This window comes from Scyliorhinus canicula, chromosome 13, assembly GCF_902713615.1.
Source record: "Scyliorhinus canicula chromosome 13, sScyCan1.1, whole genome shotgun sequence".
NCBI classification, from domain to species: Eukaryota; Metazoa; Chordata; class Chondrichthyes; order Carcharhiniformes; family Scyliorhinidae; genus Scyliorhinus; species Scyliorhinus canicula.
The window spans coordinates 143,951,936-143,967,295 of record NC_052158.1 but is presented as its reverse complement, the minus strand read 5'-3'; the positions used below and the strand labels follow the sequence as shown (position 1 = coordinate 143,967,295).

Here is a 15,360-nt window from a genome sequence, read left to right as displayed (position 1 = left end):
CATTGTTGGGTTTGGCTTTTCATAGTTTTCTTTTGCTACATATTCGAGGATGTGGACTGGACTAATAATCCAGAGGTTATGGCCTGGATTTGCCGAGAAATTACCATCTAGTTTGGGGAAGTTTTGAGGTGGTAAGCAGGGTAAAATGTATTCTTAATTATGATCTCTTCAACACCATTGCATCGGAATGAACCTTGGAAAATAAAGTAGCCTTTAACATTAGATGTCTCTTTCCTGGTCTCTCCTCTGTAGTGGTGTGTTCTCAATCACTCAGAGGGAAGGATGAGCAGGTTTTTTGGGGGTGAGGACAGGTGCATTAGGTGTTCGGGGAGCCCAACGAACCATGCCCATATGTTTTGGGCATGCCCGGCACTGGGGGAGTTCTGGCAGGGGGTGGCGAGGACGGTGTCGAGGGTGGTGGGGTACAGGGTCAAACCAGGCTGGGGACTCGCGATATTTGGGGTTGGGGTGGAGCCGGGAGTGCAGGAGGCAAAAGAGGCCGATGTTTTGGCCTTTGCGTCCCTAGTAGCCCGGCGGAGGATCTTGCTGCAATGGAAAGATGCGAGACCTCCGAGTGTGGAGACCTGGATTAATGACATGGCGGGATTCATTAAGCTGGAGAGGGTCAAATTCACCCTGAGGGGGTCAGTACAAGGGTTCTTTAGGAGGTGGTAGCCTTTCCTTGACTTTCTGGCTCAACGATAAGGAACTAGGTCAGCAGCAGCAGCAACCCGGGGGGGAAGGGGCGAAAGGGGGGGGGGGGTGTCTCAGGGGGGTATTGTTTAAGTTAATTTGTTTATTGTTAATTTATTTTGTTGTTTATTGGGTTTGGGGGGTTCGTTACATGCGTTGTTACGGGTGCCGGGGGGGGTGTTTATTATTATTATTATTATTGTTCTGTTGCTATATATTTTTCAAAAAAAATTCCAATAAAAATTATTTTTAAAAAAATCACTCAGAGGGTGCAACTTATACAATCTAGAGATATGGATGGTCAAAGTAGAGGCTCCAACTTCCTTTCTCTCATATGACTGGCCACAAATCTCTCCCACTCTTCCCACTGGTGTGTGCTGGAAAGATTCACAGATTGCAGGTTGCTACATCTTTGGCCACATTATGAACACATCTTCCTTCTTCATCAAGTCCTGGAGAGGGACTTGAACCCAGATCTTCTGACTCCGAGGCCGGGACACTACCCCTGCAACACAAAACCTCCCCTCTCTTATATAAATAGGTTAAAGGCCTAAACCCCCAATAAAATTTGTAACCAGTGAGTTTACGGCTAATCTCTCAGACATATTTCCCACAACCTCCATCCCAAGGCGCTTCCAAATAATTTGCCTTTAGATAAAGGAGTCTGCAATTTAGGACTCAGGTCAGGAGAAAGTTCTTCAAAAAGGTTTCAGTCTTAATGCCAACACCTTTGCTAACAGCTTCACGTCCACATTTAACAGGGAGATTGGACAATACGACCCGCAGTTAAAGGGTCCTTTTTTTTCAAGAGCAGCGAAATCGAAGCCTGCCTCAGCGTCTGCGGCAAAGCGCATTTCTCTGAGGGATCTCTAAACATCCCTAACATTAGAGTGGCTAATATTATGAATTTTTGCAAAGTTCCACTGGGAACCCATCAAGTCCCGGTACCTTCCCCGACTGCATCAGCTTCATCCAACTCTAGCGAAGTTTCAAGGTCCTCTCCTATCTCCCCCTGAACCTTGGGAAACTCCAACTTACCCAGGAATTCCACCATTATTTCCCATCTCGTGGAAGGTCTGACCTGTATATATTTTGGTAAAAAGTATTAAATACCTCATTTATCTTTTCCTGATCTGAGATCAGCCCCCATGTCCTAACCTGGGCAACCTCCCTCTCAGCTTCCTGTTCCTCAGTTGATATGCCAGGTGCTGACTTGCCTTCTCCCCATATCCATAAATAGCCCCTTTAGCTCGCCTCAGCTGTCCTACCGCTCTGTAGTGATTGGATCAAAGTGCATATGCAATTTCCTCCTTTCTGCTAATAGTTCTTACGAACTATTTCTATGATATCGTCTACTAGTTTATCCCACTCCCTCTTTTCCTCCAGCTATACATGGGCCTTAAAAGATCGAGGGTTGGATTCTCCATCGGTGGGATCCTTGGCTTCTCCCCCAGCGCACTCACGCTCGCTGATTTCTCAACAGCGTGGGGGTGCCCACAATGGGATGGAGGATACCACTGCTGGCAAGGGTGTGTCACACCAGAAAACTGATGCGTCGGGACGGAGAATCCTGCCCATAATTTCGCCTCTAATTACAAACTTCAGTGCTTCCCATAGTGTCGAAGGAGAGACTTCCCCATTATCATTGTTCAAAATATAATCCTGGTTAGCCCCGGAGATCCTTGCACAGAACCCAATGTTCGCTAGCTGACCCACATCTAGCCGCCACCCCTGTCGATGGCCCTTACCTCCTCCAAACTCAAGTCCATCCAATGTGGGGCATGGTCAGAAATGACCACTGCCAAGTACTCCGATTCCTTAACCCCTGCCATTAGCGATCGGCTTTTGATAAAATAGTCAATCCTGGACTAAGCATTATGTACTGAGGGAAAGAACGAGAACTCTTTTTTCCCCCGGGTGACCGAACCGCCAATGGTCCGTTCCCCCCCCCCCCCCCCTTCCATGAAGCAATTAATGCCTAGAACGATCTAGCACTCAATTTATGTCTCCTCCCATAATAAGCTGATGGATGCCTTGATCCGGAGTCCTTGCCAGCAGCCATTTCATGAACATTGTATTATTCCAATTGGGGCGTAAACATTCACCAACACCACCGATATCTCTTCTAACACTCCTGTCACTGTAGCATACCTTCTCCGATCGAAACAGGACCCTTTTACTGATAAGGATTGGCTGCGCCTGATCTTGCTCACACGTGTGCGACTCCTGGAGGAATGTCACATCGGCTCCCAAGTTCTTTAAATTTGCCTGGGTCCCTGAAGCCCCACACATTCCAGGTGACCACTTGCCCCCACCCCTGCAGCCTCGAGTCAGTCATTACCACCACAAAATGTCATAGCTTCACCGATGATTCTCAGGCCGCAGGCTCACCTAAGATGGCGACCCATCCCACCGAAATGGTGGAGCAGAAAAAAATAACTTCACTGTCAGTTTCCCCTGCCCCTCCTGTCCCTGCTCCACCAGTCTCTTCTAACCCCCTCCCCATTCCGCCCCCCCCCCCCCCCCCCCCCCACCCCTTCTGGACCCATCAAGCTTAACCAAAGTTGACCGACCTCCCACTTGAATAGAGGGATACGGACCCCGGGAGTGTAGAAGATTTTAGTTTAGATGGGTAGCATAGTCGGCGCAGGCTTGGAGGGCAGAGGGGCCTGTTCCTGTGCTGTACTTTTCTTTGTTCTTTGTTGACTAAGGCTCCATATTGTTGTGAAGGACACTTAATAAGATTAAGGCACATTTTCAATTGTCAGAATAACAGCAAATTCAAGCTGGCCAAAGGTTGCTTTTGCATCTTTGTCCTGAGGGGGATTTCGTCATCAAATTAAAATTCTCATTAAATTTTCTTCATTTACATTTGTAAAATGGCTTGTAAAATATAATTCGAACCAAAGCAAACCCTGAACAATAGAACAGCAATGTTGAACGGAGGTTATCTTGGTGTCAGTCTTGAAACAATGGTAGATCTGTTGAGTTTCTTTATTTTAGAACAGAATTTACATTCTAAAGCCTTTCACAAACAAGGAAACAAAACTGTTGGTTGAAAGAATTTCTTTCCAGTGAAAACGAACAAAGAGGCCAGTAATAGTCTTTGGCACATGCAGCATTGATTTGCATCTGACATCTCCTTACATTGTGCAGCGCAGAAACCCGAGAGCTGCTCTGAAGCCTGTGTGCAGGTGTGTGTTGCAACCTCTGTCGATAATCTAATGTGGGCCTGAATTCCCTGGCCATTTGCTGGTGTTGGGATACCTGTCGGCAGCGCATCCCCGCTCGCGGGTTTCCCAGCGGTGTGGGGTGGCTTTCAATGCGAAATCCCACTGACAAGTGGGAGCAGAGAAGCAATTTAGCGCGGCCAATCCACCTACTCTGAGCATCTTTGGGTTGTGGGGCCGAAACCCACGCAGACACGGGGAGAATGTGCAAACTCCACATGGACAGTGACCCAGAGCCGGGAACAAATCTGGGACCTCGGCATCGTGAGGCAGCAGTGCTATCCATTGCACCACCGTACTGCCCTTGTTGCCCATTCCTAATTGCCCTTGAGATGGTCAAACATTCCTGTTGTGCTGGCATCATCCCAGTGCATGCGCAGAGGGGTTCTTCTCCGCACCGGCCATGGTGGATGTTGACAGCGGCCGGTGCGCAGGGCAAGAGTGCCCCCACGGCACAGGCCCACCCGCGGATCGATGGACCCCGATCGCTGGCCAGGCCACCGTGGACCCCCCCCCCCCCCCCCCCCCGGAGCCAGACCCCTCCACGCTCCCCCAGGACTCTGCAGGCTGTCCGTGGAGCCAGATCCCGCCGATAAGGACCTGTTGTGCTTTACGCTGGCGGGACTGGCTGAAAACGTGGGCCGGAGAATCGCTGGGGAGTCGCTGCCAGCAACCGCCGTCCGGCGCGCCGCGATACCCGCCCCCGCCAAAACCCCGGCGCCGGAGAATTCGGCAGCCAGCGGGGACGGGATTCACGCCGACCCCCGGCGATTCTCCGACCCGGCGGGGTGGGTTGGAGAATCCCCCCCCCGTGTCTTTCAGCATTCTCGTTACATTTTTTAATGTTTGAATTTGCAAGGGGGCGAAATCTCGGGTGAGAGAAATGTGTAAGAATTAGTGGCGGTTGAGGCATCTAACCTCTCAGGATCCAGCAACATGGATGGAAGGGTGGTTGAATGACAGAAAATTGACTGAAGCAGAGGAGAGACAAAGTGAGCTGTGAGTTTGATGGCGAAGAATTGGGAATAGTGAAGGGAGGAAAGAGGAACTAATAATGGAGAGCGCTAATGGGAGATTGAAAGGGCAAAGATGCAATGGGAACAAGGAATGACGGAACAGACTCAATGGGCCAAGTGGGCTACTTCTGCTCCTGTGTCTTATGGTCTTATGGTCTAATGGGGGGGGGGGGAGAGATGATGAGAGAATGGGAAAGGAGCATTGGAGGGTGATAGCCCCTGCTAAGCTGGAGACATTGGCAACTCTTTTCCCCATCACATCACCCCATGTCTATATCGGTTCCTAAAAGAAAGAATTAAACTAAAAGGCACAGATAGAAATTCTAGACCTTAAATTCAGTCGACATACATTTTCTGAGAACCCAACAGATATTTTCTTTTCACCCTGTGGATTAATAGGGATGGTTGAGAACGTAGGTTGCAATGTAGTTGATCGCCAACATGGTTTCTTCGCATGTTGGCCTGATTTGGGACTCGGGCAACAAGAAGCCGTATTTGCCGGTGTCTCGCAGTTCAAAGGTGAAAGAATACTTAATACCCAGATCATAGGCCCAGTCATCTGAACCTCCAGCAGAAGGATCTATATATAAACAAAGAAAAGCCCAAGCTTATGATTTTTTACAGAATATGGCAACTGGGAAACACAACATATAGCACTGACACATGGATAGGTCTTACAGGCCTGGGATTTCCTTCTGATGTTCTGTTGATCAAATGACTGTGAAGCAAAGCACAATTCTGTCACTTTCCGTTAGAACAATCTGGGGTTGAAGTTACAAGCAGATCAGCCACAATCTTATTGAACAGGCTCGACGGGCCGAGTGGCCTATCCTGCTCCTAATTCGTATGTTCTTACTGCACTGAGCATTGTGCAGGAACAAAAGCCATGGTTAACTTTCTCCTCCCTAAAGCAGGGCCAGTGAGGCCAAGTGAAGCTTTTCTTGTCATTCTGTCCAATGTCACCCAATTCAGCATGGTCTGCTGGTCAGACCTGGAACGTTTGCTGGTCAGTGTAGTTCCGCTACTCACTGGTTTAATGACTCAGTGCCTGATTTTAACTGCTGTTAAATGTCATGGGGCCACCCTTTTCGGTGCCGATGCAACGAGAAAATAAATGAGATCAGAATTGGGGAGATCGAGGCCTGTATTTAACAGCACTTAGTAGCAAACATGAGCTCTCACGAGCGTCTCACCATTATTGGATGGCTCGCTGTCCCGTTCACCAGGATCGTGCCTTAGCGTCTCGCCGATAACAAGGGGGAGCTGCCCACTCCCAGCCAACACACAAGCACGGCAGCGGCCAAAACTGCTCCTCGCTTTGGCAATGCCAATCTGGCCAGGTTTCTCCATAGAGTGAATGAGAGATGGGCACGCTGTTCCCTCGAGGGAGTCGGAGGGCCAGCAGCAGGGCCACCATTACCGCCTGGGAGACAGTGGCAGCCGCTGTGAGAGTGGGCAGCGTGACCAGGAGGACCGACGTCCAATGTCGGAAGAAGACGAACAACCTCCGCTGAGCTGCAAGGGTCAGTTACCACCTCTCTCCTGGTATCAGTTCTGCCTGCCACCCCTCAAATTCCCAACAACCCTCCACAAGTCACTGGCTGACACCTCGCACCATCCTCACATCCGAACTTTCTGCTTGTTCCTCAGCAACTCCTGGCTCCCACCGGCTCAACCCCTCCATGTCCAGTTGCAGTATCCACACATGCCACCTTCTATAGACACCTCCTGATCCATCAAGTGCACAGCTCACAAAGCCCTCTCTTTTTCCCAGCAGGAGAAGATAGCCCATAGCAAGCGGGAAAGTGCCAAGGTTGTAGGGTTGGGGAGGGGGGGGGGGGGTGTACCAGTGATCCTAGTCCTCACTCTCTATGAGGAATGTGCCCTCAAGATCACGGGGTTGATTGAAGAGAGTGCAGCCACTGATAGTGAGGTTGGCCTGTGCCATAAAGGTGAAGACCCACTTCGCCCAGATGGCCTGTCTCAAGTGAGTTGTTCATGTCAGACAAAATGATCAATCCCTCTCATTGATCACATGTCCGTTGTCCTGCAGGACCTCCATCTGATGGGGCCGGGCCATCAAAGTCATCCCACCCCCCCCCCCCCCCACCCCACCCAAGATAACACCTTGGAAGAGAGCTCCGAGAAGACCACCATTGAGGAGTCACAGCTATCACCCACCTTCCACCAGCACAAAGACAAACACCTCGGTAGGCGACATTAGTGGACATGCTTCTGGGACACAGTCTGGTGAGCACCACACAGTTGCTGATGCACATCAGATGGTGGCGGGAATATTCAAGGGAGACAGCAGTCGGAGGTCTGCTGGATCCCAGGAATCTACTGAGTCCCAGTCAGATTCCGAGCCTCGAGGCAAGGTTATCCCAGATTCATAGAATCATAGAATTTACAGTGCAGAAGGAGGCCTTTCAGCCCATCGAGTCTGCACGGGCCCTTGGAAAACCGTGCTAAGCCCACACCTCCATCCTATCCCCGTAACCCAGTCACCCCACCTAACCTTTTTGGACACTAAAGGCAATTTATCATGGCCACATCTTTGGACTGTGGGAGGAAACCGGAGCTTCCGGACGAAATCCACGCAGACACGGGGAGAACGTGCAGACTCTGTACAGACAGTGACCCAAGCCGGGAATTGAATCTGGGACCCTGGAGCTGTGAAGCAACCGTGCTACCCACTGTGCAACCGCGTTGCCTAAATGCAGATTCAATGTAGATGCTTGGACATGGCCATTAGATTCAGGAGGGGAGATCAGTGACATTCTCGCGATTGCATAGCTAATTGGAGGAGTCCCAAAGACTATGAGTGCAGGAAATGATGCGTGGCACTGCGGACAACACTGTTAGGGTGGTGACCGCAGTGGAAATCCTGTAGTACGAGGTCAGTGTCTTGAGTGGTGGTGTCCAAAGCATGGCTCAGTCTGTGATGAACATGGCTGAGGGTCTCGACATCATGTCCCAGTCGCTGAGGGACATGTTCCATACACAGGTGGTCATTGCCAAGGCACTGCAGAGCATGTCCCTGAGGGATGTGTATCAGAGGCAGGTGGATATGGCCGGGACACTGCAGAGCGTGGCCCAGTCACTGAGGAGCATTGCTGAGGGCAGCAAAACCATAGTGCGGACAACTGGGAGGCGCCAGGACTGGAGAGCCAGATGACACAGAGGTCTCTGAAGCTCACACCAGCTGCCCCTCCAAACCATGGAGAACCTCAGGGTATGGGCACCATCAGGGTGGACGAAGCTCTGGAGACCAATCCAGGGCCTTCCACCAAGGAGACTACCGCACTTTCCAGTTCTGAATCGCTCGCTCCTAACATCCGGCACATCTCAAGGACAGCGGACAGAACACGGTGGCATGGCAACGACTGTGGCACTGGTAAGTCAGCCAAGGCCCTTTGGCTCCAGGCCCTCCAGAGGATGTCAGGGCATCAAAGGTCACAGGGCGTGGAAAGCAGCAGGCTGCTTCCACCTCTGATCTGCATGCTCTGGGTACACAGGGACCTCAACGGTACCCTTATCCCCCATGAACCAACTAGTCAACCTGGGGTGGTCCTCAAAGATGCCGGGCATCTCTGAGCATCTCAGGATGTGGCTGTCATGCATAGTCCCTGGGATGTGTGCACACACGTGCCTGATATGAAGGTGGCGGTCTCACACAAGTTGAACATTCAGGGAGTGGAACCCTTTCCTGTCAATGAAGGGCACTCCCTGATGCCTCGATGCGCGCAAGGCAACATGTGTACCATCAATTACCCCCTGGATCTGGTGGAGAATCCTGCAGGACGGTCATCTTGGTGGGTCTGGTCCAGCTCCTAGATGATGTAGTCAGCTGACTGGGCATAAAGGGCATCTGTGACCTCACGGATGCATCTGTGGGCTGTAGCTTGGGAAATGCCGCAAAAGACCCCAGTCGAGTCTTGGGATGTCCCCCGGCTGCATAGACGTTCAGGGTTGCAGTGATCTTCACAGCCACCGGGGGGGGGGGGGGGGTTCCTCCGCCTCCACAGAGTGCCAAGTCCGCGCAGACGTGGGCAAGGAGCAATCTTGTATTTTTGTTGAGATGGAGTCTCCTGCGGCTCATGCTGTCGGTCATCTCCTTGAAGAATCAACAATGCCAGCACACCTTAGGTCATCGCTGGCATCTCCGGCTGGCTTCCTTCTTGGCCTGGCGGACATCCGGGTCTTCAGGATGTGTGGTGGCCGCATGCACGTGGGGTGCTGCCTCCAGCTTGCGTAGACACTGCTGCCTTCCCTGCCGTCTGGTCGCCTGGGCTGCCACCAGCGGGACTGACATGACCATCCATATTTTGTATATCTGTAATGAATTGGGCAAGGAGACCGACCATCCGTTAAGGCTTCCACGACGTGTCCCTCATATCCCCCAAGCCTCCCCTACCCTTACGTTTCCCGCCTTCTCTGAGTGACAGCCACCGAGCCGGTTGTGCTGGAAAACCTGCTCTGCACGCTCATTCCCGGCCACAGCAGGAGCCCATAGACCCCATATCCCAGACCCCTGCCCGGAACATTAGGGAGACTGTGTTCAGGTGCCCCCCCCTGATCCACACACTTACCTTGTGCTGAAGGCCAGCTCTTGAGTGTTTGATTGTTGGCTGCTGCCTCTATGGTGCTGATGCTTCTAGAGGTCATGCAAGGTAGCATAGTGGTTAGCACAATTGCTTCCCAGCTTGGGCCGCTGTCTGCGCGAAGTCTACAGTTCTCCCCGTGTGTGCATGGGTTTCCTCCAGGTGCTCCGGTTTCCTCCCACAATCTAAAGATGTGCAGGTTAGGTGGTTTGGCCATGCTAAATTGCACTTTGTGTCGGGTGGGGTTCCTGGGTTATGGGGATAGGGTGGAGGTGTGGGCTTGCGTAGTGTGCTCTTTCCAAGAGCCGATGCAGACTCGATGGGCCGAATGGCCTCCTTCTGCACTGTAAATTCTATGATCTAAACTGTTCAGGCTTCAAAGTTTGATTGAAATGCGATGCAATAAATCATTATCTGAGACATGACATGTGTATCCACAAGAGGCCACTTGAGAGCTGTGAAGTGCTCTCACAACTAACAAGGCCTGTTCCTTATTCACACTAGCTTTCAGCTGTGAAGCTAGAGGCTGCTCACAGTCACAGGAAGTTAAAATGAAGTTAACGTATAACCAAGAACAGGGTTCGGTCCTTGAAGTTTTTGATAGGATAGACAGGGCGGCACGGTACCACAGTTGTTAGCATTGTTGCTTCATAGCTTCAGGGTCCCATGTTCGATTTTCGGTTTGGGTCACTGACTGTGCGGAGTTTGCACGTTCTCTCTGAGTGCCCTCCTTCTGCACTGTAAATTCTATGATTCAATGATTCCATGATGTGGAGATGCCGGCGTTGGACTGGGGTGAGCACAGTAAGAAGTCTTACAACACCAGGTTAAAGTCCAACAGGTTTGTTTCAAACACTAACTTTCGGAGCACTGCTCCTTCCTCAGGTGAATCATTCCAATGCAGGCAACAGCTGTAGTTGCCCCTGTTATGGGTCTACACAATATTTAAAGATGTCTGAAAGGTCTCATGGTCGGGGGTTACCCCACCCACGCCCACAAGGGCGACCCCCTGCTTGGAATGCTTCAGACCTGACCAAGCCCAACCCCAACCCCCTTAAGGACCTCCCCCCCCCTCCCCGAGCACTGGGTCAGCAATTCCAGTGCCCCTTGAGCTGCATCCCCGAGATTGGCAATGGCTACTCACCTCCTCAGTCCCCCTCAGTAGCTATTGCGCCAGCTTCTCATTTTCACAAAGGAGTAATAAACGACACCCACGCGATTTCTCGCTGGAGAGCCGGTTAGCTGCTGGGAGGCTGTTAAATTTGACTTCAATCTCGCTAATGTGGTGGAAATTACGGTTAATGATATGCTTGCCAAATCATTTGCAGGGTCTGGTTTAGCACAGTGGGCTAAATAGTTGGCTTGTAATGCAGAACATAGGCCAGCAGCGCGGGTTCGATTCCCGTACCAGCTTCCCCGAACAGGCGCAGGAATGTGGTGACTAGGGGCTTTTCACAGTAACTTCATTGAAGCCGACTTGTGAGAGTAAACGGTTGTTATTATTTGGGCATGAACCAGAACTTGCCATTTGAAGCGGGCCAGTTAGATAGCAAACTGATTTGCGGCCGGCGCAAATCTCGATTGTGGCATTTCCCGTTATTTAACCGCGCGAAAAATTTTTTTTTTTTTTAACCGCGCGACCATATGCACTGCGGGCGCAACTCTGTGGTTAAATCACACCCTAAATTTGTTTCTAAATTTGCGTCACAAATTAAGCCTGTTTAATCACACTTTGTTTCGATGTTTTCAATTTCCTTTGAGATTCTGTCTCCATTGATGCAGTGTCCCTTTATGGGGCTGCATTTTAATTTGTCCCTCAATTCGTTGATTTAGTTCCCCAAAAGAAGCACAAATTAATCCTGGAGTACTTTGTTCAGTTCTGGACGCCACACTTGAGGAAGGATATGTTTTCCTCGGATGGAGAGCAGCTTAGATTTACGAAAATGGCGCCTAGACTCCAAGGATTAAAACACAAGTAGGGATCCGACAGACTAGGTTAGAATTCCCTGGAATTTGGAAGGCCAGCAGGAAATCCAAACGAAGTTTACACGACATTAAGAGGAACTGATAGAATAGATGGTGGGAAATTATTTCTGCTGGTTGGGGAATCCGAGCAAGCGGACAAAGCCGAAGGGCTGGCTTCATCTGCCCCGCCCACTGCAGGAACGCCATGGAGAAGTCCATTAACCTCGGGTGGGATTCGCCGGTCTCCGGGTGGATCCGGTTGGAGATTCCAGCCCTGAAAGTATGCACCTGGCTTTTCAGTAAGTCAGGAAATATTTCAACACACCAAGAGTGATAGAAATTAGGAATTCTCTTCGCAGACAGCAGTTGATGCTGAGTTAGTTGTAATTTTAAATTTTGATTTTGATTTCAGTTGGTCAAAACTACAAAAGGATATGGGACAAAATTTATTTTATGGAGTTAGATCACAGAATCCCGATTGCGCGGAAGGAGGCCGTTCGGCCCATCAAGTTTGCACCTATCCTCCGAAGAAGCACCCTGCCAGGCACATGCCCTCACCCTATCCCCATAACCCCACCTAACCTTTTGGACACTGAGGGGCAATTTAACATGGCCAGTCCACCTAACCTGTACATCTTTGGACTGTGAGAGAAAACCGGAGCACCCGGAGGAAAGAACATACAAACTCCACACAGACAGTCACCCAAGGCCGGAATCGAACCCGGGTCCCTGGTGCTTTGAGGCAACAGAGCTAACCACTGTGCCACCGTGCCGCCAGATTAGTTATGATTGCATTGAATGATAGAACAGGCTTGAGAGGCTTGATAGCTTCCTCTCGTTCCACTGTTCAGAAACACTTACATATTATGATTGATGCTGGACCATACTCATATCGAGTTCCATGAAGACTGCTCAAGGCTTCAACCGCATTGAAAGCTATAATATTCTGAAATAAAATACAGGACAAAAATACAATTATTAGTAAAATATGATGCAGGAAGTCTCACTTTGCTGCATCTCGATGCTCCATTGCCAATATTTAGAAAGTTGTTACATAGAATGTGCTTCACAGGAATAGACCATTTGGTCCATGCTCATGTTTATACCTCACACGAGCCTTTACATAATCTCCCTTTTGTCAAAGGTCTTACAAATTTGATTGAGTATTTTGAGGAGGTGACTAGGTGAGTAGATGAAGGTCGTGCGGTTGATGTCGTCTACATGGACTTCAGTAAGGCTTTTGACAAGGTTCCACATAGGAGGCTGATGAAGAAGATAAAGCCCATGGGATCCAGGGCAATTTGGCAAACTGGATCCAAAACTGGCTTTGTGGGGGGAGGCGGAGAGTGATGCTTGAAGGTTTTTGTTATGACTGGAAGCCTGTGTCCAGTGGTGTTCCACAGGGATTGTTGCTGGGTCCTTTGTTATTTGTGGTATACATTAATGATCTGGACGTGACTGTAGGAGGTATGATAATTAAGTTTGCAGACGATACAAAGTTCGTGGTGTGGTAAATTGTGAGGAGCAAGGCCTTAGATTACAGGACGACACAGATGGGCTGGTTAGTTGGGCAGAAGAGCGGCAAAGGGAATTCAATCATGAAAGTGTGAGGTGATGCATTTTGGGAGGACTAACAAGGCAAGGGAATATACAACGAATGGTCAGTACAGGGAATCAAAGGGACTTTGGTGTGCAGGTAAACAGTCTCTGAAGCCAGCAGAACAGGTAGATAAGGTGGTTAAGAAGGCCTCTGGGATACTTGCCTTTATTAACCGAGGCTTTGAATATACAGGCAGGAAGGTTATGCCGGAGCTGTATACAATGCTGGCTAGGCCCTAGTTGGAGTATTGTATACAGTTCTGGTCACCACACGATAGAAAGGAAGGGATTGCACTGGAGAGGGTGCAGAGGAGATTCACCAGGATGTTCCCTGAGCTGGATCTTTTCAGTTACCAAGAGAGACTGGATAGAATCATAGAACCTACAATGCAGAAGGAGGCCATTCAGTCCATCGAGTCTGCACCGGCCCTTGGAAAGAGCACCCTACCCAAGCCCACACTCCACCCTATCCCCGTAACCCAGTAACCCCACCTAACCTTTTTGGATACTAAGGGCAATTTAGCACGGCCAATCCACCTAACTTGCACATCTTTGGACTGTGGGAGGAAACCGGAGCACCCGGAGGAAACCCACGCCACACTTTACCCTGGAGCAGAGAAGGCTGAGGGGAGACCCGATTGTGGTGTATAACATTATGAGGGACATAGATGGGGTAGATAAGAAGGTACATTTCCCCTTAGTGGAGCGGTAAATAACCAAGGGGCATAGATTTAAGGTAATTGACAGGAGGTATAGAGGAGATGTGAGGAAATGCTTTTTCACCTAGAGAGTGGCTGGGATCTGGAACGCATGGCCTGAAAAGAGACGGGAACCCTCACAACGTTTAAGAAGTATTTAGATAAGCACTTGAGATTCCACAGCGTACACGGCTAGGGACCAAGTGCTGGAAAATGGTATTGGAATAGTTTGGTGCTTGATAGTCTGTGTGGACGTGATGGGCCAAAGGGCCTCTTTCCACATTGTAAAACTCTATGACTCTATGACATTGACTGAATTAACCATAATCCTTTTACTTTCTTTCTCATGTCTTTATCTAACTTTCCCCTTAAGTGCATCTCTGCTGTTTACTCAACTGCTCCCTATCGCAGCGGGTTCCACAGTCTACCCACTCTCTGGGGAAAGAACTTTCTGATAAACTCCTTGTTTGATTAATTAATGACTATTTAATATTTATAGCACCAAACTTTTCTACTTGTTATTGAGTCCCCAGGAGCAACTATGTTCATGTTGACACGTGGCAGGGAGGTGGGTCTGGAGCGGGGCTAGTGGGGGAGGGAGTTCATGCAGAGGCCTATCTCGCCTGACAACGGTGCTGGAGGAGATGTTAAAAATAGCACAAAGTGTGCTGTTAAACATTCCCCTGTCATTAGATATCTTTTTACTTTGGGACGGATGGTAATCATCAACGATGTTATTCTCATTCTTTATCCAATAAAACTGCCCGAATGTTAGGCATTGTTGTGATTGTTAACAAGTTGAGGATTTTCAATACATTTTGACGTGGATTGCTTCATTATCTGAGCAGTCGTGAATGGTGCTGAACATTGTGCAATCACCTGCGAACATCCCCACTTCTGACCTTATGATGGAAGTCAGGTCATTGATGAACCAGCTGAAGATGATTGGGCCCCAGGCACTACCCTGAGGAACTCCTGCAGTGATGTCCTGGAGTTGCCACAATATAGTTGTCATGGGCAGGCAATCGGGAGTGGGCAGTCCATGTTTTGAGCCCAAGTTGAGATAAAGTGGGTAGATGTGTGGCAGGTCCCCCACCTGTCCAAACCCAGCTCATGGGCTCTGGTGTCCACCTTCTCTTCTTCATGGGCTTGCCCGCTGTCCTGGCGGTGCCCACCTACCGAGCTATGGTGCTCCTGGGTCTTCATGAGCTGCCTTCTAATCTGATTGGCTGGCATTCTTGAGGAATGCTCTTCCATAATGGTGTAAAAATCCCACTCGTTCCTCGTTTAGCACATTGTAGTTGCAGGGCAGACATCTTTTTTAGGTGTATTGGCTGATGAACTTTCAGTAAGGCAAGCAGCCCACGTCCGTGTGGAGTTTGCACATTCTCCCCATGTTTGCATGGGTCTCTCCCCCATAACCCAAAGATGTGCAAGGTAGGTGGATTGAACACGCTAAAATTGCCTCTTAATTGGAAAAAATGAATTGGGTACTCTAAATTTATATAAAAAAAGAGAGCTACAGCGTGAAGAGTAAATAAACCAGCGGTGGCTG

The 15,360-nt window shown here is 49.7% G+C and overlaps 1 protein-coding gene across 1 annotated transcript in view; it reads right to left on the bottom strand.

The window, feature by feature from the left end:
• Positions 1-5,256: 5,256 nt before the first annotated feature.
• LOC119976606 (carboxypeptidase B-like) overlaps positions 5,257-15,360 on the bottom strand; it is a 31,517-nt gene continuing 21,413 nt past the window's right edge. Inside the window, exons 10-11 of the mRNA XM_038817217.1 lie at positions 12,370-12,454; positions 5,257-5,519 (exon numbers count right to left, since the gene is read on the bottom strand). Of these exons, the coding sequence (XP_038673145.1) occupies positions 5,332-5,519; positions 12,370-12,454 (273 nt within the window). The 3' untranslated portion in view covers positions 5,257-5,331. The remainder of the gene's footprint in view (positions 5,520-12,369; positions 12,455-15,360) is intronic.